The 27,500-nt window shown below is 38.7% G+C and overlaps 2 protein-coding genes across 2 annotated transcripts in view; one reads left to right on the top strand and one right to left on the bottom strand.

Annotated features, from left to right (window-relative positions):
* Nucleotides 1-20,997, bottom strand: part of wdfy3 (WD repeat and FYVE domain containing 3) — a 122,110-nt gene extending 101,113 nt beyond the window's left edge. Inside the window, exons 1-2 of the mRNA XM_028579180.1 lie at nucleotides 20,767-20,997; nucleotides 997-1,207 (exon numbers count right to left, since the gene is read on the bottom strand). Coding sequence (XP_028434981.1) covers nucleotides 997-1,176 — 180 coding nt within the window. The 5' untranslated portion in view covers nucleotides 1,177-1,207; nucleotides 20,767-20,997. The remainder of the gene's footprint in view (nucleotides 1-996; nucleotides 1,208-20,766) is intronic.
* A 1,960-nt stretch (nucleotides 20,998-22,957) lies between these two features.
* LOC114556268 (zinc finger protein 93) overlaps nucleotides 22,958-27,500 on the top strand; it is a 16,513-nt gene continuing 11,970 nt past the window's right edge. The window contains exons 1-2 of the mRNA XM_028579178.1: nucleotides 22,958-23,259; nucleotides 23,426-24,602. Coding sequence (XP_028434979.1) covers nucleotides 23,088-23,259; nucleotides 23,426-24,602 — 1,349 coding nt within the window. The 5' untranslated portion in view covers nucleotides 22,958-23,087. The remainder of the gene's footprint in view (nucleotides 23,260-23,425; nucleotides 24,603-27,500) is intronic.

Here is a 27,500-nt window from a genome sequence, read left to right as displayed (position 1 = left end):
CACTAAAACATTTTTATCTCACTGTGCTCTATTTAGCTAAGCGTAAGCCATAAAGTCAACACACCGGCACACGTCAACAGGCTCATTTCCATCAGATTTAGCTGCAGGCTGTTGAAACAGAATCTGTGAGGCGTCTTGTCTGATGTGTATGAAAATGAGCAGTTAACCACTGGATTTTAATGCCAAACAGATCCTAGCTGAAACCTTATTTATTGAGTTCATATCAATCCATCCATAGTTTCTATTACCTCTATGGTGTACAAAGCACTGGCAATTGATGGAGCACCAACTTGTCTGTAACATGAGTCCATGAGCTTGACAACGATCAATGTTTTCCATGAACAACTAACACCAGCTTCTAGGACTGCACGATAAATCGTTATAAAATCGCAATCTCAATTCATCCCTGTTTAATTTTTAAATGACTTAAATGATTTTTTTTTCTCCTTCAATTAATTTATTGAAAGTATTTGACGTTTACATGTTTTTAATTTTGTAAAGACATGTTCAAGGAGTTCAGATAGAGCCTGTATCAGGGCCATATTTAGTTCAATGTGTTATATGTCACTATTTTTGGTAGCCCACTTGGCCAGTATGTACTTTATTTTCTTTATTCATTGAAGCCTCTAAGTTTACAGGCATGTGGTGATGCGCAATGTGCTATAGGTGCCAAAATAAATCTATGTTTGGTACTGCCAATTTGTTTTATTTTGTCATGGTTCATGTGTGCAATAAACATTACACTTCGTGAGAAACAAATCGTGGCAGAGAATCGTGATATCAATTCTAAGCTAAAAATAGTTTCCCCCGAATCGTGCAGGCCTACCAGCTTCATACATCACAGAACCCAAATGAATGCTTTTTGGCAAACTGTCTACTAAGAGTCCTTCTGAGAATAGATAGTTCCTGTATTGAGACCGTCAACATTCATCTGGCTGTGTTTAAACTGCCTCCAGCCCCCCCCACCACCACCCGCACACTCCCGTTGCTACTTACCCTGTTAAATACGGGAAGCATCATGTAGAGCTTCTCCTCCTGCTCCTTCTGGGTCATGTGGCGAGGAGGGTGGCACAGTTCGGAGAAGAGGCGTCGCAGGTGCATCAGGCCCAGAGCATTGTCCTGGGGGCTGCACTCTTCCTGCCTCGGCCGCCCCATGATCCTCTTCACCATGTTCATCTTGAGCGGCTTTGTCAGGGCAAAGGCAGCCCTGCAAATGGGAGAGAGGAGGTTTAAGGCTGAGAATCAAATCTGTCAAATGTCAAAAGTTGGCATAGTCATCTACCTTTTTTTTTTTTATTTATTTAAAAAGGTCTTAAAAATGTTAGACAGTGAGTTTCATTTAGGTTAAATTGTACATTTAAGATTTGAGAAATATGGCTTCTTTTGGTAAACAAATTAAATTGTAAACTCCTGTGCTGTTTGTCTCTAAAATGGTCACTTTAATATATTAAAATTCTACATGACTTACATGCTAGCTTTTCTGCTAACCTCCACTGTCTCCTTGTCAATCGCACAAAAGCTAGAAACAGCCAGCTACAACCCAAAAGTGGCTCGTGAAAGGTGCCATTGCCTGGCCAGATTTGTGGTCTGTTTTTTTTTTTTTCAAGTGCTTGTGCGGCTTATGCGTATAACACTGACGTACTCGGAAGTTTGCCATATTTTGTTATATATGACACAAGTTCACTTTCACAAATTAAGATTGAAAAGCGTAGTGTATATTGGGATCAGTACATGGCACCATAATATAAAATTCCAAACAATACTAGGTCATAGTATTTAAAATGGTACCTGTGACAAATTAAACATTGGTTATTATTTGCTGCCTCATTGGCCAGCTAATAAAGTCAAAGATGTGTTCAGGTTAACAGATCAGTACAGATTTTTGTACCAAGTTCAGGTTACTTGTTTAGTTTTTTTTTTTTTTTTTTTTTTTTAGGAATTTACTTTAAACTGGCTTTATTGTATATCTCTCTTTCTTCGTAGCATGGTTGAAATATATTTAGACACTATTCCACACATCAAATTCTCTCCAGACTATCTTTAAGAATGGTTGCTAGGAGACTTCACAGAACTGCAAAGCCTACATAGAACACAGATAAACATCTGCTGATAAACAAAGACTCAACAGCCAGGAACGGTGCAACAAAACTGTTCATCATTCTCAAATACAAACGCACTGACACACTGTACCTTGCTCAAGGGTACATTGACAGTGGTGGTTGAGGAAGAAATAAGTATAGAAAAAAATATAATTTATTTTTCCCACATGATAGAGTATGAGCTTCTGGGGACGCTTGACGTTATAGAAAGGAAAAAGAATCACATTGTTTTGCTAAATGAGATATGCAAAAACCTTTTTGTCCCCGTCTCGGATTTCCCTTCCTAGCACGTCTCCATCATACATAATCACCATTAAGCACATTTTGTCACATTGTAGCACATTGGCTCTGACCAACAGACTTTCATATTGTGAAGGTGGATATTTAACAGCTGCAAGCTTGTTCTAGTTTTGAAACCATGTATTGAGCATCAGATTGCATGGGATGCAAACTACTGCATTATAAAAGACATTTGACCAAAAAAAATGGAATTTCATATACAGCACAAACATTGCAGCCAAGGTTATATCCCTAGCGTGTTAATCAACTTGTAGACCTAGGCTGAGGTGAACTGAAGCTAAAAAGCACTGACAGTTTAGTTGCTGTCCTCTCAGGAAGTCAGCCAGCACCATGGACGGTTAAGAGACATGACAGTCTACCATGTAGTCCCTCCTTTGCCAGCGGAGTGTCTCACTTTAGAATAGGCTCTGCCCTTTAGTTTCAAAAATAAAAATGATGAAAAGACTCAACAATCAGGTTTTCTGATGCAATTTGAATTACTTTTTTAAAGCTATAGTGCGTCGTTTCTGCCGCCCCCAAGAGCAATTCTAAGTAATGACAACAACTGTCAGCACGTCCACATGATACAAGCCTTCCATGACCAAGCAAGATCATATCCTTCAATTCAAAGCCAGTCTCTTTTTCATCAATTTTGACGATCTAACAAAGATGACAGAATCCTAAAATGAATATTCAATGACTAAATACTGAAATGAACCAGAAATTACTTCAAAATGAATACCCACTAGGTTCCAAAAGGCTAGTAAAATTTGATTTTGACCAGTAGTGGTAGGTCAGTTCTGATACAGACTACTTTCTGTATAGTGCACAGTTTATGCATGCCACTGAGGGGGCCAATGTACTGTAGGGTACACTCTGAAAGCCAGCCAAAACAAAAACACAGGGTTTAAATAGTGTGTTAATGCTCTACCCATACCAGTCAGGTCTAAAGTTTTGCAAAGTCGCATATTTAAAACATTTTTGAATGAAAAATTACTTCAAATGTACATTACAGGTAATTTCTTAGTTTTCTGGCAGGTAAGCCAAAAAAGGTGAATTTTATACTCGTACATTTTATTTTTAAAAGCCATCACTCTGCTTCACATTTATGCCTCAAATTCCCTGACATCAGCCTGTATGACCACATGTTCTCCAACATGGGTAGGCAGGGTCATGCTCCACTCTGAAGTCCTTGCTCAATGCACCTCAGAAGTAGCCACTGAGGACTGAAGAAAATTGTTTTCATTCCCTCTCCTAAGCCACTGATGGCAAGTCTAAACAAATCTTGATTCAAACAATCCACCCTCAGGGTAAGAGCCCTTCTGAGCAGGCAAATTCACTCTTGGCAAGCTTCTCCGTCTGTTGTGTGATATCACATGTGCTGGAGATGCTATGGTGTGTTTTAAAGTAGTTTGTAGACTTGACTTCATGCCCAACGCAGATGATTTTGTTAAATGTGACAGAGGATGCTCCTCCAAACAACAGCCCAACAGGTGTTCCGTTCTGGTGTAGACCACACTTTGGCTACAGCTTCATAACTATTATCTTCAATGCAGTGCGATGTTGATTGTTTATTTGATGTTCCCAGAGGTCTGCCCTTTATTAAGTGCCTTTTTGTTCAAGGTCTGCTTTGCCACGACTGGCAGCTTGACAACCCACATCTACATTCAACTCTTCCCTCTCATCCCTTTAAGGACTGTCATAAAAGACAGCAAGATCGTGTAAAGAAACATGATGGCAGAGACAGACGACTACAAAGACACTTCCAAGTGTTATTCTGATTTACAACAACTTGGCATCTGTGGCACTAACGAAATTACTCCAGACTGAAGGCTTTAGTAACTCATTTTGCCCACACAGCTGGGCTGCTCTCTGTGTGAACTCACACTCCATTCCATTTGGTACACTTTTATCAAAAGGTGCCTGTCCATGAGTGTGTACATACGTTTTTAGCATGCGTTCTCTCAAGGGATTGAGCCCCTTTACCTGGTCAGTGCTTTACTTTGTAACCGTCGTAGTCATGCTTTGAGTTACATAATTAGTTCTGTCACGTCAGTGTTTTAGGTTTCTTTCGCCATTGGTTGTTATTTTCTTATGCAATTTTCTTTCAAACATGTCGGGTTAATCTCGGACACATTTTAGGCACATGATGAGATCAAATGAGACAAGGCCTGAAAGGCTCAGGGTTTGACATTTATAAAACAGCCTGTGTTGGCAGCGATATACTCCACAATTCAGCTTTTACTCACCACCAGGTCTGCCTGTCTGAGATAAGGCATTAGAGCACACCCTACAATATATATCCTTCCAAAACAACAAAATTATACCACTGCCTGCTGCAAACACACAGACAAATTGTGTTTCAGTGACAGGCCTGATGATGCAGCAATTGTAAATTGAAGCAGTCTCATTTTACTGCATGCTCACTAAAACTAAAGATTGAAGGTAAATTGAACTAATTTCTGGAGAGATAAAATCCACCTCTGCAGCAAAAAAGATTATGCATTTAAAAAAGGTCAAAGACACAGCAGTAAATCTTCATTATGCTGCAGGCACATTTAAGATATTTAAGGTTCAAAAAGCGGGTCATCAATGAAGATTGAGAGAGATTACTTTTGCATTAGTCTGTACATTGTTTCGAGGGAAGCACTGCATATTAGAGGTGTTGAAATCAATCAAATAATCGATGCATCGAATCGTGGACATGGACGATGCTGCATTGATAATCAGCAGGCTCATAATCGATTATTTCTGTTTACAATTTAATGTAGGCCTAACATTTCTGTTTACATATTCTGTTATGTTTTGCACATTCACGAAGTTGCATGTGCTCAGTGCTGTAGTTTTATGTATCCAATTTGTTTAGTATTAGAGCACTGCAGAATGTTAAATATCCTACATGGCTTTAATAGAAAAATTAATTCGACGCATTGTGATACATCGTGATGCATCGAGATATCGAATCGAAGACATAATAATAATAATCATAATCAAATTGGGATCAGTGAAGATTCACACCTCTACTGCATATTACATCTTTGAACTACATTTACTCTAAATGGTTTAGTTAGAATCTAAAAAGTTACTTTTAAAAAAAATACTTTTCTGCAATATTCCTGTGGGACTGCTCATGAACAGATGCATCCAGGGCAGATGCTTAGAATGGCTACCGCTGTTTATGTGTCGGCATGCAATTAAATATTTATTCGGTTTTGTTTTGCGACTTTTAATGTAAGGCAACTAGAAATGCTCATAATCAACCAACACCACCATACAACGGTTATCAGAGTGCTAACAGCACATACAGGATAAGCTGACCTAAAGAGTTTCCCCCAGTAGGCTAACTGTCTATTCAACACTTTGGAAGCTCATTGAAGCTCATCAGTGAGAAGTAACCCTTGCATTAATATGAACCAATTATTTATCCTGATTGTGTCTTATTAAGAATAATTTTCTGGAAGTACTGGTTCATTACTATTTTGATCACTGATGAGAAGAGCTATTCTCAGCAGCCAATTCAGCTCTCTGCGCTAACATCCTTCCCCTTTCTGTGTCCACACGCATATCGTGTTTACACATAGCTTCTCGCTCATAACATAATAATCCATGGCAAGTGACAAAGTCCTTATCATAAATAAAACGGATGAATGGACCATTGGTAGTAGTAAAACAGAGAGACACAGAAAAAGCCACAGATCTACTGCACATTTGGCAGAGCTGACACACCAGCAGTTGGGTTATGAAGACATCAAGATGTAGTAGCTGTAGCAGCATCAGCAGAAAAGCCAGTCTTGAGCTGCTGGCTAAAATGGAAACTCAGGCTGAGCCACAGAGAAGTCTGTTGAAAAGCTGCTAGTCAAGGAGAAAATCTTGCTGGATGTGAGAAATTGAGATTCCAAAAGCAGAAGCGGCTGGTCTGTGGTTGGTTTAAAAATATCCAGCCCAGTGGGCCCAGTTCCTGAGTCATTGTTTGAAACTGTAAGTTTCACTGTGAAATGAAAACCAAACAGGAATGATGGAAACCAGTGGAAGCTACTTTATGGCGCTTTTCCATTACATGGTACCTACTCGCCTCAACTCTACTCGCCTTTTTTGGTTTTCCATTACGAAAAAAAGTACCTGGTACCTGCTAACAGGTACTTTTTTTAGTACCTGCTCAGTCGAGGTTCCAAGCGAGCTGAGGCGAGCTGAGAAGGTGACGTCAAACCCTGCAGGCTACAGATTGGTCGGAAAGAATCGTCACTGATCACTGCATTGCTAGCGACAGACGGCATTTTTAAATAGTTTAGCCAGCGGTGTTTTTTGCTGCCGGAGGCTCCACGCAGAGCTTTCTCTGTAGCATACAAGTGGCCTGATGTTTATACTTGTGCGCTGGTGTGTGTGTGTGTGTCGAGTCGCCATGTGTGTGTGGGGAGCTGGTGAGCGAGGGAGAAGTGAGAGAGTGCCGGCGATTAGCTCCGCAGCGAGTAGTGACTCTAGAGTTATATAGTGAGAGAAACAAAGTGTCTCCCCTGTTCTTTCTGACCACGGTGGGAAATCTGGAGCAGGAAAAGTTAACTCTCTTGTTGATTTCATGTTGTTTACGGAGAAGGAGAACCAGCAAATGAGTCGGGGGAAATGCAAAGCTACCAAGCCACGAGTCAAGGCGAGTAGAGTCGAGGCGAGTCGAGCAGGTACCATGTAATGGAAAAACGCCATTAGATGGATTTGTTTCAAGACTCTCAGTGGGTGTCACTAAAAGTATAAAATAAATAGCTCCTGATTCTAACCTGGACAATTCTGTGCTAAGGGGAGGTACAGTATACACAACAACTGACAAATTGATTTCTAATATGCAAAATAAAGTGCAGTGTCTTTGTCGCACACTTTTTTTTTTTTTTTTTTTTAATACAATAATGTGCTGCTAGGCTTGCATCCATGAAATGAAGCTCAGTGTAAATTCTTAAAGGAAGACTTCATATACCTTTTCCATCACTCATAATGATCAGCGGTTTCATGGTACGTCACTTGTCAGTAGTAATCAGAGCAGCTGTGTCGTTGTTAGTTAAACCAATCAGGGTCGGCCATTTGTCACGAGCCTATCACAGCTTGATACCCTGCTTTAAATCTGCTCTCTCTTCCGCGGTTGGCAGTTGTCGTTTCAGGAAATAGAGTGCGTCCCGCCTCCTCCCCTTCTGCCACCGGTGGTCACGCCCTCGGACCTGGGTTTCATTTAAGCTTGGCTGTCGATGGTTCCTCTGCTCATTCACCACCGCCAGTGTCTGGACTCCATCAGGGGATTGGTTTGGGTTTCCTTAAACCCTTTAGGATATTTGGGTTCGATGGAGTCCAACCTCCAGAGACTCATAAATTTACATGTTAGTATGTACAATAAATATGTTCATAATTGAAAAAAAAAAGTCTCTCCTGATTGAAATAAAAACAACCAGAAAAGCCACAATCACAAGTTAGACTCCACTAACGTGACAAGGAATCATAAAGTTTTTATTAAATTAAATATTAGGCTTATCAAGCTTCCGGGAAATTACCAGCTGTGGGGCTACATCACACAGCACGGTAATTTTGCCGTGCGGCAACTGTTTTATCAATTAGTAAGTAAAGAATACCTCTTCCAGGGAGAAAACTTTGGATTCTATTTTAATAGACTTTGACATATTTTCTTCCAATAATGATCATTGTGATCACAAAAATAATACAGACAGGTAGTAAACACAGTTTAGCTAAGTTAGCTACCAGATAAACTCAAAGTAAGCAAACCTAAAATGTCAGTAATAAACCCATTATTACACAGGATAACGGTGCATGCACAACTACAGTAAGTATGGAAGGTGAACATTTAATCACAAATTCAGTCTATGAACTGTAATGGATATTTACAAAGGATATTTTGTAAATTTTGGCCACTGTTGGCCTTTGATTTATCTTCAAAATAGGTTTGGCGAACCTGGGGCTTTAACAGAATTTTTAATAAACTGGAAATCATTGAAGCTGTAATCAAGCTGAGACAGCCTACCTATCTTTTATACTATAATGTAGCCTTACCTCAGATCATGTCAGAATTTATTTCTGAACAATGCTGACTGTGACCTGCTGTATTGGGCCCTAGGTAACAGAGAGTCACTGAAGCAGACAAGAGAGCTGGGAGAATGGTAGAGTCGGGACACAGCAGGGCCGGGACCACACACTGGGGCAAACACATGTCATACGACTCAGCATAAGGCTGAGTTGGAAAATCAACAAAAGGAAAGGCAGTGATCTGCAGACAAACGCAGAGTTACAACTCACTCCACCTATTTGGTAAGCAGTGAGCGTCATAAAACCTAGGTCTAGGACACATCATTTAGAGTGTGTGATCTTCCTTTCACACTAGGCTGTTACAGTAGATGCAGTCAAAACTGAAACTAAGGGACATGGAAGTTTAATTTGGGAGCACAAATTACTATCTTGGTGGAGCTTTACTTCATTAGTTTCTCAGGGAGGAGTATAGCTTTACCTGAAAGATACATTTTGTTTTTGATTTGCTTCTTGAAACTTGTCTCAGATAAGATGGTAACTTTCAAATATCCGTTCTGGTGTGAAAACTAAGGTTCTGACACTGAAAATAGCATATGTGCCAAAAACAGTATTAAATCATTATCTGTTCTCATTTGACTCCACTGGATAATAACAGTTGAGTTAATAAGGTTTTACTGGTCTCCTTAAAAGTGTTTTGAGACATTGTATGTCATATAGAGCTATACAATAAGCAAGTCAACTGATATTTACTGGTTGATGTTATATGGGGTTCTGCATAAAAATGTGTTGGATATAAAAACATATTAGTAGATTTTAGGGGTGTAAGAAAAAAAATCGATACAACTTGAGTATCGCAATATTTTATTTTTCAATACTGTATCGATTTTTTTTTTTTTAAACGTTATTCATGTAAGACAGTGGTTCACGTTTATGTTGTGTTTTACACCCCCTACCGCTAGATGGCTATGCTGAGACGCACCACTAGTGTCCTTGCCTAACAGTGCCTAGCAGTGCCGGACTTTTTGCTAGAAGCTAACAACGTAGCTATGGCTGAACTTTGGCCTACTTTAGCATATAAAAATGTTCTCACTAAGAACCTGTGAACCACAATCCCAAACTGGCAGTTAGATTTTCTGTGTACTGAATTGTTTACCTAAAGTAAACTTCTTTGACTTTTATGAACATCATGTCTTTTTTTTAAATATTAGGCTTTTCAAAAATTATACTTAAAAAAATACCAATATTTCGCCTTACGCACAGTATTGAAATATATTACAATATATTGAATCGTGACCCATGTATCGTGATACGTATCGTAAGATTCTTGCCAATACACAGCCCTAGTAGATTTTACGGTGTGCTTTATTTCAAGTGTTCTGAATCTCAAGTGGCTTATTAAATTAAATTTATTTTTTTATTTCAGATCTGGAAACATCGCCAGCAACAAACAAGATACCCACACCTTTGGCAACAGGCTTCCTTCAGATTAACTGTTAATCCAATCCTTGAAGGAGAAAACAGATATAATTGAAGCAAGCTGGAAACGGTTCAGAAAGAGAATTGCAAGCACAAGTCATTTAGATTCCTAGCCCAGTAGCAACATGATGCTATTATCCCCAACACTGCATTTAAACAGCTTTGTCTGTGTCACCAAATGTTTAATATCCTGATATAAGCAAACAAGTTTATACCTTGCTGGCCCATTACTCGTCTCCCAGCCCTGATGTGAATTTGAATGTCCAGCAGTTAACCGGTGCAAGCAGACAGCTCACTACATACCCAGCCTACCTCAAGGAGCAGTGACTTAACGGAGAGAATTAAAATAGTAGCTTTGATGAGGATTACAAACCCATAGCCCCGTCATTATACAAAGTGATTACCAATTAAAACCTAATGATAATGATCCTTTAAAGGCCGGGACACACCGGGCCGAAAATCGGCCGTTGGACAGTCTGGCGAGGTCAGTGACTCGAATCTGTTCAGTGCGTCACGTGCCGTCGTCAGTCTGGGGGGCTGTCGGCGTTCATTTTGGCCGACCTGACATGTTCAGTCGGAGGCAGGGCAGTCTGGACTCACCCGGAAATGGGGAGTGGAATGAGCGTGACTAGAGTCTCTCAAAATCTGACGAAAATCTTTTAAACTGACCTTTGTTGAGCTGAAATGAAGACTTTGAAGATTCAGCAACTGCATGGCCTATTTCTCGTTTAAATTGTTTTCAGAAACATGTTTCAGTGAACTATTTTAGTATGAGATCGTATTCTGAACGAGCCGCCATGACAGTCTGGCTTTGAATTTCCGGAGAAAACAAACCCATGTGACGCGTTCGTCCAATCAGCTGCCGGTTTTCATTTCTTGGGCAACAATACAGAGTAGCGCCGCCTGCTGCTATGGAGACGTATTACGTTTCTCAAGTCGGTGTCGCCTCAGTGTGTCCCGAGGCAGTTTTTTGGACCTCGGGGAGCCTGATCATCTCGACAGGCTTTTCTGTCAACGGTCGGCCGTCTGGCTGGTGTGTCCCGGCTATAACAAGTACTAGACAGAAAAAAAAACTGGCTTCATTCCTGATCATGCTATGCTATAGTCGTAACCAAGGCAGTTTAAAGGAAAAACTGCATCAAACCACATCTCTCGTCTTGGCTGAACCAAAGAAAATGAGTCAATGGCATCAATGGAATGTCAACTCCTATGCAGTGGGAACTGAGCTTGCTTTCTTGGCCCCCCAGTCTTATTCAAAGCATTCTCTTTAAGCGGACGCCAGCTTCAATGAACATCGCACAGAGTTAGCGCTAACTCCTGGGAGATGAAGGCAGCCAGTGCCCTGGAAAAGCCAAACTCTTCAAAGGCTTGTGTGGTTTTCCTCTGGAGAAAGTGATGTAATCACAGAAATGTCTCCAGTCTGACAGTTTACAGGGGGAGGTGGGAGCTGGGGGAGCTCCAGAGAAGAAAGAACATGGGTTGACAGGACTTGGGAGTTAGATATAACCAAACTAATTTAGAGAAAATAAAAGGCTACGTAGGCAGGGTGGTGAATTCACACCAACCTCCAGCCAAATGCTGCTACATTTCGACTACAGGTGATAAACAGTCTACTCTGCAAGCCATATGTGACATCTACCATTAGATACCTCTCTTTATTTACTGACAAGCCACTACAAGAAGTAGAAAATATCTTCTGACACCTTAAGATATTTTAAAATCATCACTAATAAAAAAAGAAAAAAAAGAAGTACTTGAAGTATCATAGATTTAGATTTAAATCTACACTAGACTCAGCTTCTAACTACTGAAGCATGTATTTGATCAACAGCAGATGCATGACCTGTGCGAGTGTAACAAGAACCAGAGGGGCAGGATATTATCTCATGCCAAACAAGTCCAGACAGGACCAGAATTGACAGCATCCTCACTGGATATCTATTTATGCCTTGAGTAAACAATGCCTGGGGTGTGATCAGCATGGGCTGTTACCACCAGCCACCAGCCAAATGCTGGTGAATTCTACCTGTGTCTCTCCTCCAAGCTGTTTTGGCAGATAAACATTTATCACAACAAATGGGGAATGTTGCGGTGAAGCAGCTATTGTGACTGAAAGACCAAAAGCAACGTTGCCTAGCCAATATTTTTTCAGTAACGTGTTATATCATTGAATGATCGCCATGACAAGGGGGTGCCATTCAAAATTGCTAGCTGTCAACAAGCATAGTTACAAAACAAAATGATATAATTATAAAATATTAGAAACAGTCGGAGGAATTCTGTTAAATCACTTCTTGTTTTTTTTAATCACAACTATAATATTTATATTGATATTTCACATAGACTTAACCATGAATATTACAGATTTCCATATCATTGCCTTTCTAAATGTATATATATCAGCAACAATGTTTGTGGTCCATATGTATAAGTGTTTAACTATAAGGAGAGCTATCCATTGAAATCTTTTCACTAAATCTGAAGGTCTGTACTTCAAATAACAATGATTAGTTTCCAATTGGACACTTAGACAAGGTGTTCAAATGTGGGCTTATGTGGGCCAGGCTGTTTCTCACATTTTGCTCTCTTAATTATTTCCAAAGAGGGTCTTTGTAATGTTTCTTTTCTTTCTGTTCCATCAGAGGCGCCTAGTGCTCAGCTTTTGTTTTCCTCACGATTCTATTCACTTCTTGTTTGTTTATTAATCCAAAATGTAAGCTCCAAGAAACTGAAAAGAAATCCAGGAGCAAGAAATAGCCGGACTTAAATGCTTAATTCAATTTAAACATCATGAATTAATAATTGTGTTTATAAATTACCACTTGTTAGTAGATGTTTTACCAAAAATCAGTGACTCATGTATTTCACTACATACCGTGCTATATATATTTAAAGATTTTCTATGCTGTGGCACTGCAGCAACATTGAGATAAATAGACTTAAACATTACACAAAAGTTATCAAATGTATAAAAAAAAAAATAACACGTCAACGCTGTTCTGACCTTTACACTTGTTGTAAGGATAAATGTAGTCATAGCAAGCCCTTGCTTCTTTTTTATCCAGCACGATGGCTCTAGAGACATCGGGGTATTTTGTTACATACAGTACCTCCGACTGTTGCCTCCCTCAGAGCTCGATGGCTGTAATGATGATAATCGAAGCTTATTAAACAAACTGCACTACGTCACTCTGCATATAAACATTTACCAAACTGCTTTAATGTTAAGTATACATGTAAATGAGTCTGGCACCGATGCTGAGAAGCAACGCTTACACCTCAATAATAACAATGACCACGTTATACTGTATCCACCAAGGTCAGGTTCGCCAGTAACAGTAAACAAACTCCCGGTCACCGAGGAGACAAGCTCAGCACCCAACTCTTGATTTCCCCTACCTGCTGTTCTCTCTGCGCTCGGCCAGCATCTCAACTCATCAGCAGCAGAAAAGACAAAAAATATTCCACTATATCAAGACGACACGTCTTCCTCTAAAAACTGGCGTCTTTCTGATAAGGAAAGGCGACGAGAATGGTGTCATGCCTTCCCTTCACAGCGGCGTGAAAAGAGGAGAGGCTAAGCACGCAGGCATGGTTTGTCTTTATTGGCAGTGCCAGGGGCTTTGTTCGCCAGCCGGCGTACTGTGTGTGTGTGTGTGTGTGTGTGTGTGTGGCCTGCCGGGACTGGCACAGCTGATCCCCCCCTGACACCGGGTGGGGTGTACAGGGCTTTGGAGGAAGAGGAGGGGAGGGTGGAGTGGATGGCCGTCACAGCAAGAGGAACATACCATTTATACCAGAAAGGGGGGAGGGGGGGGTATGTATAATCCACAGCAGTAAGCACCATTAATAATTCATTTCATGGGGATTTACGCAATATTATTTACATCCAGGCTCTGTGAGTTCACATTAACTTTGCCTTATTTTGAGTAAAAAAACAAACAGAGCAGTCGCTCAACCTTACATGTGTGCATTTTATGAACAAAAGGGCTTGCAGGAAAAGACATACTGATATCTGATGTATCTTTCTTAAAAAAAATTTAACATTTGATAATGTATCATAATTTCCATGTGATCTATTTTGAGCTCCATCCCATGTTCTTGGAAAAAATACTATAGCTTAAACAAGTAATCGATTACATAGTTTCCGATTACATGAAGATTAATCGGAAACTATTTGGATTTATTGTTTCTATTAATTAATTAAACATTCTTTGGTTCCAGTTTCTCAAATGTGAGGATTTGATTGTTTTCTCTGATTTATATAATTGTTTATTATAAATTAAAAAGGGATGTCACGATTCTCTAAATCCTTTATTCATTTTTACTTTTAAGGTCACAATTCCATTACATTTTTTATTAAACATTTTGTTTTCCTTAGCAGGCACTCTTCTCCCAATAGATGACAGAAGGGTAGCCTACTTTACAACAACAGTTTGCGCTTATTAAAGTTTAACGAGGTGCACCTGAATGCACCAAGAAGTCGCGTCGGAGCCCACAAGCTTTACCGCACCGTTTGTTTACACAACACACGGGTAAAGCAAAATGTTGCCATACCAGCAGGAGGATTCTCCAGTTCTTTTGTTTCTCCGTCTTGAACTAATAACTAGAGTGAACAATATCTAATTGTGATTATGTTGAGTGATATTGCAAGTGAGATATTATGGGAATGATCATTCCCTCTAATATTGCAACTGATATCTCAATTGCAAGACACATTTCAATTACAGCATTATTCTCATTTTCATTGAAACACATTAAAATTATTATGGTGTGATTTTTGCGGTGATCTGTACCAAACACCAATATATATTTTTAACGTTTGAAGAATATGATGTGTAGGTGTTTAACAAATACTCCACCTCTTGCGTTTTGAAAATTGCAGTAGGCCATTTTGTGATTCTGATAACATTTTGATTTATTATTCAGCCATGCTAAAAACCATAAGAAACCCCCTCCTAAACACCCTAGTGGAACATCCTGAGAACCACCGAGTCTTCTGTTTCACAAAGACATTGAAAGTGTGGTTTCCAGTGGGGGCACACTGGGCCATATGGAAATCAAGCCAGTGGGGGGGAAGCACATCCTCCACCTCACTGAATGAAGCCTGCGATACAATCTCCTACTCAACATACCACCAGCGGCAAGGTTGAATATACACTGGAAAGAAACAATCTGCAGTACCAGAAGCTTAACTGCAGCCAGGGAGACCTGTTGTGTTATAAGAGCCTGAGGGGGTTCTCAGAAACTTGAAAATCACGCTTACAGTTAGGATGTGATTTGCGCTCTTCTCTGCCTAAAACTGCACTCATTATGCCAACTTGACAGCTACGAATCATGCATTACAATTTTTCCACTCGGTGTGTGGGAATTTTGACAATCCAATTCAAAATGTTCATGAATAATTCGGTGAAATAGATTTGTCGATTAACACTAATAACCATAAACCACACATGTGATCACAAGCGTTGGAGTCCCAACAGTTATTGCCATCCTGTGCCGGGTGGAGCAAAGTCTGTGAAAGTCACAGCCAATTAAACTGCAGCAATAAACAGAGCTGGGAAAATATCTCTCCTTCAATCTGTCCAGTGAAACACCACTACCATTACAACATACAGTAAATAAACCATTACTCCGGTTATAAATATGATCTATCCTCTGACATAACCAGTTTAAACACATATAGTAGAATGATACTCCCTTTAATTCATAACCCTTTTAAGGGAATCTAACATTCAGGGCAATGGTGCGGCTCATTGATGTGTTGTTGAAAGTTTAGTAGGACAACAATGTAGATCTATGGCGCAGAGGAATAACATATCAGCCTTTGGCTACACAAGTTACAATTTTCAGACTAATTTGTAGTTGGTTTTGGTCTTTTTATTGGATGTGTTGACGTTTACCAGGATGAGTGAATTAACTCTGATATCGAACTTGTGCAGCAGATGAGCACAGCAATACTGTATGTATGTGTATGTTTGTGTTCATTACAAACATTCAGTACATATATACAGAGAGTACACATGCAATATTTGTGTGTACTTGACACTGATTTCAGTGCTCTGCTGGCTTTCATGACGTGCAGGCCATTTCCCTGGAGGCTAATTAAGAATTATTCTCTCCTGGTTTATGACTGCATGCTGATCTTCTCAAGGAAGACTACAACTGGTAGACTGCAACTGAAGTCTGGTGTCTGACATGGAATCTTTAGTGATAAACACCACACACACACACACTCTCTCACACACACACACACACACACACACACACACACACACAAAAAGTCTTTCTGTGGCGCATTTTACATCGCCTGAGAAAGCTTACTCGGTGCATTGAAGGGGAAACTAGCATTGGCCTTGTGCTGCATTAGCCACACAATGTTATTATAGCTATGTGGCTGCACTTAATAACAAGCAACTCACAAAGAACAGAATACACATTGCTGCTCCACAGAGATGGAAATGCATAAATAAAACTATAATCTCAGCGAGTAATCTTGGTTTGGCTGTGTACATTAGTCTTTACTGATTAAAGCCTTTGTCTCTCGTATTGTGAGAACCGCTGTGTTTATTTGCAATCCAAAAGTTGTTTATATTTCCAATTTGCCCCTCAGGTGAAACACTCACAATGTTGTCGTAGCAGCCACAACGAACGGTTGTTTACTTTTGTTCCTAATCATCCACAACATTTACTGCAACTTCTCAGATAGAACCTCTTCAAGCAAGTGGATCATCACAATAGTGCACATACAATCGATCTGGTCAAAAAAACACAGATCTATCTTATTGGGTAATTAAGAAACCATTAGTTGCAGCCCTATACATGACCTGTTGGTTATCTGACATACTTGAGACATGACATTTTAAAAATGTGAAGTCCCTTGTCAAAATCTGAGGCTATGAAAGGTCATCAGGGTTGAATTTTTGGTTTTGTTTACCTGATAAATTCCCCAATATTCAGCAGGCACTGGTACATATACCCAAATAGTTTATAAGAACTGGGTAGGATCTCGTTCAAGTCATTTCTGCTACAAAACACAAACCTAAGTCATGGGCATAATTTATCAGCGTTTGGATGGTGGCTACAATAAATGGGGGCTATTATATTGCTTAACTTTTTGGGCATCCTGCACCAAACAGTAAAACCTTATCTTACTCTAAAAGTTATTTTGTTACTTAGTGTCTTTTTTTTAAAAGTCCAGTAGAGTAAACCGAGACAAATGTCGGACGTGGTGAGTTTCATAGTTTGGATGCCTGTTCACTGAAAGCACAGTGGGAGAAAAGCAGAAGAAAGGAAAGGCCCTGAGGCTACAGTAATGACTTCACTTCGTCTCACAAACTACCAGTAAGTTTTGAGTAATCTCAGTAAATCACAGCAAAATGGGAACTCAACCATTGATTTTTGTAGTTAGAAAAAATGCCCAATGGGTATTCCATTCTTAGCTTAAAATATTGTGGATATTTGAAAAATAATATCGTAATGATTTGGATGTTTATGGATTGAATATTTGGCTTTCGCAAACTATCTAGATGTAGACATTTTGTCTAATTATATCATGAGAATGTTCATGTCACATTATTGCTTTTTTTTGCATATCCAGAGTCCTCTGCGCATAAAAAAGTAAAGTTGAAATGTTTATGTCCAGATTAAGAGTCCCCTAACAGTAAAAATATGTGCCAATGTGTCACTGTTAGTAGCACAGGCGATGACATCAACTGGCAGCAAAGATCAGCTATTAGCAGATGCCAGTATTGTGTTTTTTATGGTCATACGTAAGGCGTTAAGGCTTGATATTCATTTGGGGGAATTTGATGAAGATCAGTCAAATGAAAAAGTGTTTTCATTGTAAACAACATCAAGAGTGGAGGGCTGGAACTCACTATTTGGAAAAGCTTGTCAACGAAACACAATAGTGTGTGAAAATGTGAAACATTTATTTCACTGGTGATCAAAGTACGCTTATGTGTTTTCCAATAAAGGTTAGAGGGTGGGCCAAAACAAATCGATACAGCATAGTATCACCATATTTTCCGTGGCAATACTGTATGGAAACACAGACGTAGTATTGATCTATTATTAAATGTGTTGGTCAGTTTGTCTGCTTGACATTTTGCAGCAATAAAATTGAAGTGAGATGAACAAACGGAGAAAAGTATCTTTTTTTTTTTAGATACAACAGATGTTGACAAAGTTCCCTTTTGGGGACATAATTTGAAGTTGGAAAAAAGGTAATAAATTGCTATACATTGCAGAATATTGCAATAAGTTTAAAATTGCTATAATATCGTATCGTGACATAAGTATTGTGATGGTATCGTATCATGAGGCCTCTGGTGATTCCCACCCCTAATAAATGTGATTTAGTTTATTGGTTATTCATTAATTAGGCCTATTCACGGTTTTGCTTATTTGAAAGCATGAAAGGTGGTGAGTGACATGGAGTAATCTATTTAATTTGTACATTTGATTTATTTTTTGTTAGGGCTGCATCGAAGAGAAAATACATACAATCAGAGCATCCTGCTCAAAACACAAACACTCAGGGCCCTGTGTGCAGAAAGAAACAATTTATGTAGCCCACACGTCAACAGCTACTTTAACTAATCAGGTTTTTATATTAGATTAGGACAAAGGTGGTTGATAGTGTAAACAGTCTGTAGCTACATTCATTTTGGTGGTTGCTGCCATTTATTTCTCATTCTACGTAGGCACTGTTTCTCTTTGAAGTGGTAGGGTTGGAATGCCTAATTATTATTAGTTAATATGGACAAATGTACTGAAATGGAGTAACTACAACATCTTCATTATCCCTGACAATCTAAACATCAAAGTGGCTTGGGTTTTTTCAGCCATCCAATGCAACAGCTTGATAATGTTCAGCAACAATTGTATGGGTAGCCACATTTAATGATTTAAGAAAATGCATTTGTAATTTGGAAATACAGTTTTTAAAGCCAAAGTAGCTGTTGATAAGCTATGTTGAACTTCATGAAAATGGCCATTTTGTTAAAAAAAAAAAAAATTCTATTATTCACATAATGCTGATTGTCTAGTCATTGTGCTGTTTTAATTACTTGAATTGTCTGCTAAAACCCTCTACATTTTATTCTTTGGGATAGACAAAACCTGCATTAGGTTCTTACAATGCCGTAGCCCTGCAGTAAATAACAGTTTGGTCAAGCTCATGAAACTCATAATATTCAGTTTCTGTATTGAGGGGTGTTTTTAAGGCCTTGTTTTTAAAGTTGTTGGGAGGAAATTAGTATACAAATAATAAGTGTTATAATTATTGTGTCTTTGTGGTTAAAAAGTTAGAGTTAAGAGTGGGCATGGTGGTTTTTTTTGCAGGGGAAACCTTAAAAAAGGACGAGACAACCATGACAAACAATTGAGCTGCGTGTAACATCTATGACATTGCTACCAAGTGTGACTGAATAGTTTGTCAAATAAGATGCCAGTGTGAATTATTAAGGGGAAACAAGCAGCCTATGTAATTAAAAAAAAAAGATTAAGATGTTACCCACAGCCGTTGCAACAGTAGAGCATCTCAGACCCAATTAAACAACCTGATCCTTGACATAAAAAACACATCTCACTCATGATATGGTCTACCAAGGTGACAAGCAGGTTAATGTTGGCTGTGGCTGGTTAGGTCTGCCCACAGTCTTCTGGGTAGATAATCATATGGACTCTGTTCCATCAGGCACTGAGTTCATAGCAGTTATTACACCATGGGGAAAGGCATCATTAATGCCTGGATAGGCTGGATTGCAAAAATGACGAATGAAGACGTGCTACACAATATTTCACTAAAAGTTATTTTGTATTTATGTAAGGTATTCCCCCAAATGAATTTAAGTGTAACACAAAAGAGACCCTTTCATGCTTTGGACTGTATGCTTTTCGATTGATCTGTAACTTACTATATCAATTAAGTTTGTTATCTTTTTGCATTACATCAGTTACTTTGACACTAACGGAGTCTAAAAAAAAAAAAAGGGCAGCTTCTAAAATTACAAGCAAAGAACAAATCCTGCAGCAGTAAACACACACACACACACACACACACACACACACACACACACACGTTTGTGATTACATCAGTTTCACCATAGTACACATTTAGCCCCAGTCTGCAAGCCAGACTGAGCTGCTGTTAGATGGTTAGGTGGACTGTACAGACAGCCAGGCACTCAGCCATGTAATCAGGAATGCACCGGCCACACACACACACACACAGGTGATTTAAATTGCACATCAGGCGCACAGTAGAATCCATGGCCCGGTGTAATCGCACTAAATATGCCAGTCATGGCGACTTTGATACCAGCAGACATTGGCTATTACTGGCCAGTCGTAACGTTACAGCAACCCTGCTTAGCCCACAACATAATGTTGAGTAACGTTAATAAATCGAGCCAACGCCACAAACTGTAGCTATGTCCCTAACTTACACCGGTCTGCGTCTCATGTGTTTTCCAGTGACTGTTTTATTCCGATTTTTGTCAAGCACCACAAATGAAAACACAACACAGCAGCAAACCTGTAATGTAGCTTACAACACCACCGTCAGTAAGCTAACGACCAGCTGATCGGACTAGCATCGCAGCATCTGAACGACAACTGTCAAGCTAAACGGTGACGTTGGCCTTTAATAAATACACTGCAAATAAAAAACGACTTTGTGTTTCAATATTAGTTCTGCATACTAACTGTATTTCTGGACGTTACTGCTGACATGCTAACATTGGCTTTAACGCTGCTAGGGTTGAAAACTAACCGTTAACGCGAGCCGAAATGCACATTCCTGTCTGTTAGCTAACTCGCATGCTAGCAGCGCAGTGCTAGCTAGCCACTCCAGAGACCACGGTCTTTCGCGTATCCGTAATCCACTTACCAGTAAGCAGCAAAAGGCTAGAAAGTCGTTGATAACCCCCCAATATCTCAGTTACGTGTAACACTCCTTGCATATCCATATGTCACAAACGATGCTTTACTCCGAAAGTGGTCACTGCTTCCTTTCGTCCCTTCTGGTAGCCATCTTTCCACATCCAAATAAACCAAGCTCGTCCCAGCGCTGATTTTTCCTCCTAACAGCATCCTCTTCTCAGCCCCAACTGAGGCCACATCTGAAAGACAAACCTGACATCTGTTGGATAAATCGAAGAAGACACTAAAACAGATTGAACATAAACGCTATTTCTTTCTTTCTTTTTTTATTGTCGATTTTTCTATTCTATGATTTTGTTTCTTATATTGTTTAGGCACCAAAACACCAAGGCAAGTTCCTTGTGTGCATGGATGTATTAGGAGAACGCTTGTATAACTTGTCAATAAACCTGATGCTGATTAAATGGGTTTAAGGGGCATGCTAATTGAATTAACCTTCTCTCTTATATTAGAACTAACAGGATAAATCACAATAATAAGTTATGACATCCTTTTTATTCTGTTTATTTTGGCTTTTGGCTTTCTTTTTTTGTAGCATTATTTTTTACTCCCCAAGCTCATACACTTATGTATTGCTATAGTTTAAAGTTGTATGAATATCCTAGAATAACTATGTTTTGCTGTACACCATAAAATGTAGTTCTGTACTAGTAATGTTGATTGTTCAATAGTAGTGCACATGTTGCCATCACCCTTATTAGAGATATGGGGTTTCTTGTTTCTCCCTCGTTTGTAGTGTAGGCGAGTTGATAATTTTATTGTTATTTTTTTTTATTCCTCTTCAGGGAGGTAATAAAAAAAATTACAGAAAGGGATGAAAAACTTAACATGAACAGTAAATATGACTTAATTTCTGCAAAACAAAGACATAAACAAGGTAAGTCACTATTTAACCTTTCATAACATGTTTCTCTCTGCATGATTTTTAGTTTTTTTTACATATATAGCCAAAGGGTGCGAAATAAATGTTATTATTATTTAATTCTCCTTGAAAATTGTTGCATTGATTGCAGATGATATTGTAAAAAAAAAGAAAAGAAAAAAGTGTGACAAAAATAGTTTTAAAATTGATACAAAGTAAAAGGAGAGCAAAAAAAAACAGTCCAATAACACTTTATTACACATTGATCTCATTTATTTACAGTAAACAATACAAGGAATTTTATCACTTGACTTTTAGTTAAAGGGTAGATGTCCTGAACTCCTGTTGGCAGCTTTGAAACACAGTACCCAGCAAACACCTACTGTATAAATTATGTGAAACTTGTTGCACTTTCTTGTGTTGAGTGCACAACATTTGAATGAACATACATGTGAGTAAGTGACCAGCTAATGAATAATGAGTTAAAAAAAATAGTTTGCAGTGATTGGGGCCCAAAGATGGCCAAATCATGTGTAGCATATTCAAATTTAAATAAATATGCAGCAATAAGCTTATGGCATTGTAGGAACCCATCTTTCATTTGCTGGAGTGTGGGTTACATGCATTTTTCGAAGAATCACGTTTTTTTTTTCTTCAAAAAAGAAACGGTGGTTTGGTTTGAGCAATAGAAACCACAAACCACAGCTACCTCAGCAAGTGATATTGACGCTTTGGTGTCATACCTGAGTAGTTATGAAAGTTTTTCTTCAAAAGTAAACTGTGCAACTGATTTATTGTCTTTAACTTGACCTTTGTCATCATCAGGGATTAAAGTTTTTTTTATAAAAGGAAGATGCATTGTCCCAACATTATATTAAAAAAGGGGTTCAATCATAACTGTTAACCATACAGACTCCAACATTAGACTAAAATCCATAATTTTATGGCATATATTTTTGCCTACTTGCTTACTCTTATTCTCACTTAGCGAACATTGTGAATACACCGGTATGTCTTTTGAGATAGTTTATTATTTTATTTTTTTACACAAAACCATTATCTTTGAATCAACAAAGAAGATGGCTTTTAGTTAAGATTAGTAGTTTAATAAATAGTACCAAATGGCCTTGTGAAATTATGCGAAATAGATGCACGTCTTTGTTAATACTTTAAAATGAGTCTTGAATAAATCTGATAATAATTTCACATAATACGCCATCAATTGAAAATGGAACGAAAAACTCCCGCACTTCCACTGTCGCAACTACCAGTGTGACATCCGGCGGAAGTAAACAAAACAAGCACATGTAGACGCTTTAGCTGCATGCACGTAGTAAGAGTAAACAGCTCAAAGACTATATTGAATTCGTAACGCAGAAAATTCTTTCACGTGTAGTACCCCAACAATGTCTTCCGTTCAGCATTTAAAACAGTTTGTCAACGAGCGACTAACCGCTGCTGCTGAAGAAATATTCGGAGTTTTTGAAAAAACTATCGTCGAGTACGAAGAAGAGATCGGTCGTCAGCGCAGACTGTTGGATCTCGTTTGTAAACCTGAAATAACCTTACTCAGGATAGGTGTGTAAAACCTCAATGGTCTTTAAAAACTAACAGATGGGTTTGTGACTCATATAGGACCCTTATGGTTTTAAGACCTATTTGATGTGCTTTTCTGTTAAGATGTCCTGTTTTATCAATCATCACAGTAACGTTAGTATCCTATTCCTTTTCTCTGTCCCTCCAGAGCTCCCACAGCCACGTGTCTGTAAGGAGGAGGAGGTTCTCGCTGACCAGCAGCAGCTCTGTATTCAGGAGAGGAACTCCAGTCTGGACCAAGAGGAGCCAGAGCCCCCACAGATTAAAGAGGAACAGGAGGAACTGTGCCTCAGTCAGGAGGGAGAGCAGCTTGTACTGAAGCAGGAGACCGATGCCTTTACGTTGACTCCTACTTATGAGGAACGTGACCACAGTGAAGGTCAGACTCTGAACTTAAGTATCGACGAGACTCCGATTGCAGTGGAGCAAAATCCTCTAAACTACATTTGGGTTAAAAGCTCTGTGGTATCAGAAGCAAACAGTGACCACCAGCTCCTCGCTCACAACTCTTGTGAAGCTGAGAGCCAAGATCAGAGAGGAGGAGAAGACTCAGGATCAACTAGACATACAGAGCCAGAACCAAACAAGAGAGGTCACTGTAACAATGTGAACAAGCCTAACCTCTCAGAGATTCACGGTGATGCTCACGCAACCAAAACATCTTCTAAATGTGATGTATGTGGAAAAGAGTTTAAGTATTATTCAATGTTGCAGAGACACATGAGAATCCACACAGGTGAGAAGCCCTATGCTTGCAAAACATGTGGGCAAGATTTCAGTCAGATGTCAACATTGAAGGATCACATAACAATCCACACAAATGAGAAGCCGTATATTTGTAAAACATGTGGGAAAGATTTCTTACGTAGCGATTATTTTAATGTCCACATGAAAACCCACACAGGTGAGAAGCCGTATATTTGTAAAACATGTGGGAAAGGATATTTAACTAAAAGTTCCTTGAAAAGCCACATGAGAATCCACACAGGTGAGAAGCCGTATATTTGTAAAACGTGTGGGAAAGATTTCATACGTAGCGAGCAATTAAAACTCCACATGAGAAACCACACAGGTGAGAAGCCGTATATTTGTAAAACGTGTGGGAAAGATTTCATACGTAGCGAGCAATTAAAACTCCACATGACAACCCACACAGGTGAGAAGCCGTATACTTGTGAAACTTGTGGAAAACATTACAGACGTATTGGTGATTTGAATATCCACATGAAAATCCACACTGGTGAGACGCCGTATACTTGTAGATTTTGTGGGAAAGGATTTAAAGTGAATAGCGCTTTAAAAACCCACCTGAGAACCCACACATGGTAAGAAGCTGTATGCTTGTCAAACATGGAAGAAATTTCAGAATCTTCAATACCTGTACCAATACCAGTAGTGTGACTTTGATACCAGTTCCTGAACGGTACTTTTTTCTGTACCAATTTTATTAAATCAATTTGAACGAAAAGAAATGACAACATTAACCATTATTGCACAAATCTTTTTCATTATTTTTTTCAGCTCCTACTAGACACGCCCGGTCTCTGTGCGTAACATAGTTTTTCCTGCGCGTCTCTACAACATGTAATGTGAGACAGCCAATCAGCAGCATTATCAGATCTTGGTAGGAGCATGCAGCACGCTTATTGGCTCACCGACGCTGATGAAATTTACTCCGTAAAGGTATTGAATGACAAGGCATTTTATGATACTCAATACTAAGGAGGCTATTCGCTCGGTGCCAAGAAAGTATCCAATAGGGTACTCAGCCTCCCCACACACACACACACACACACACACACACACACACACGCACAACATCTTGGCATTATTATATTGCATGAGTAATTACATGCAAAATTATTGAAACAGTTGCCATAATCTGTCAATTGTATTTTATATATTTATATTACACTTTTGTGTAAATGTGTCCTGAATTGAGAATTGAGAGAGCACAACACCAATTCTGACGATGGATGTGATGTAAATCGGTCTTGTCTTTTTCTTTTTTATGTATCACAATGACATGGTCTGTCAACAAATTAAAATACAAAAGGAAAGTTGTAATTGTGAATGTTGTCCAATCTCTTACAATCATTGTCCCACATACAGTTATGTGCAACTTAGTACTGTTGAAATTGATAGATGCCATACAGAAAAAGTGCAGCCTTGTGCATTTTCAATCTTTGTCATCACATTTTGTTGCCATAACTTGCATGTCAAGTATGTCAAAATCACTTCAAAATTTTAACAAAGGCTTCAAATCTACAGTAAAGTGAAAAAATTAGGACACCCATGCTAAAGTTGAATTAAATTAGCCCCACATCATCACATACCGTTCACCATACCTAGAGATTGGCATGGGGTGCAACCCATTAAATCATCTCTCAGTGCAAATCAAACCAGCTATTAGGCTAACTGAAATAAAACCATGCCAATCTCTAGGTATGGTGAAGGGTATGTGATGATGTGGGGCTATTTTAATTCCGAAGGCCAAGGGAACTTTATCAGGTTGCATAGTTTCCTGGATCCATGAAATAACTGGCCTTTAAAAATAAAAATCTGCCTGCCTCTATGGGAATTTAACATAGGAGTGTACTCACTTATGCCCCCTGTATTTTAAGGAAGAACATTTATTTATTTACGATACATTATTTATTCACAAACAAAATTGGTGTCCTTAAAGGTTGGATTTTTCCTCATTTTTTTTAATTAAGGCATTAAGATCAATTTCCAAAAGATGATTTTTTTTATTCCTCATTTTAGTCAACTTTAACATGGGTGTCCTCATTTTTTCACATGACTGTAAGTACCTTGAGTAGTTTTATATGAAGCCTCCTAGACATCTTTTCGAGAAGTCAGATTTTACATTTGACAGTGACTGACATCACAGTTTTATATTACCATATATGTAGGGTTGGGTATTTTAATTTTTTTTTCGATACCGGTGCTAAATCGCTACCTTTTAAAACTGTGCTGGTGCCTGAACCGAAAAATATATATAATGTATATAATATAAAATATAAAAAAGGAGCACAAAATGACAGTTGGTGACATTTTAGAACAGCTTGTTTATTGCTAAGGCCATATAGTCAAAATTAAATGATTGATTAATAATGTAATAACAATAACTTATAACAATGACTTATTTCACCAGTATATTGCTGGTAAATGACAAAAACAAGCACCAGATGGGAAAAGGGTATTTTACGATAACTTAAAATGCACCACAAGGCTGGCGAGTTTCAAGTGAACGCACCGTCTGTTGTTTTTCCGACGTCAGCAGCTGCAGTCAGACTGTTACGTCCCAGTGTTGGAATCCTCTACAGGGAAATACAGTCACACTATACACCGCTTAACGTGAGCTATCAGCATTTTAACCATTGTGTTTAATCCAGCTACTAGCTAATGGTAACGTAGCGTCCCGTGCAACGATGCTTCTGAAAAAAAAAAAAAAAAAAAAGTCAGGCACCGAAATGAAGAACGGAAATTTTCGTTCTTATTTGGTCTCGTTACTACTGTTTACATTGGAACCGGTGCCCTATTGGCACCGCATTTCAGTACCCAACCCTACATATAAGAAATCCTATTTTATGTCTAAATGTTTTTTTGTTTGTTTTTGTTTTTACAATTGTTAATACACTACCTCCCTTATGTATCTGGCCAAATTTATGGCATTCTTTCTTAATAAATGATAAATTTACTATTAAATTAGTTTCCGGTTAATGACTATTTTAGATATTCCAATGCCAACATTTTAAGTGTAACCATCCCTATTTTACACTTTACGTATATAAAAATAAAAAATTATGACACTGACGGATTAATTTAATGTCTCTTACTTTTACTAGGCTACATTTTGCTGATCTGTCCTTTTACTGAACTAACCTTTCGATGCACTGTGTATTATTACACATTTCTTCTGAAATAGTCTTAATACTTTCACCACTGATTATTTTTTTAAATATAAAATTATTATTTGTGAATTAACAAAAAAAGATTGCCGGCAGTTATTATAAGTTTACAAAATCGTATCAAAAATCCCTTAGAATAAAGCGAGATAGATGTACACATTCTTCCTACTAATGTTAAACACACGTTTTGAATAAAAGGCTATCAGTTGGAAACGGAACTAAAAGCTACACTTCCACTGTTTGATCCGGAACTCAACAAGGTGTACTTGGCGGAAGTAAACAATACAAGCACATGTAGCCGCTTTAGCT

Source organism: Perca flavescens, chromosome 5, assembly GCF_004354835.1.
Source record: "Perca flavescens isolate YP-PL-M2 chromosome 5, PFLA_1.0, whole genome shotgun sequence".
Lineage (NCBI taxonomy): Eukaryota > Metazoa > Chordata > Actinopteri > Perciformes > Percidae > Perca > Perca flavescens.
The sequence above is the reverse complement of the archived record's forward strand: the minus strand, read 5'-3'. Positions and strand labels throughout refer to the sequence as shown.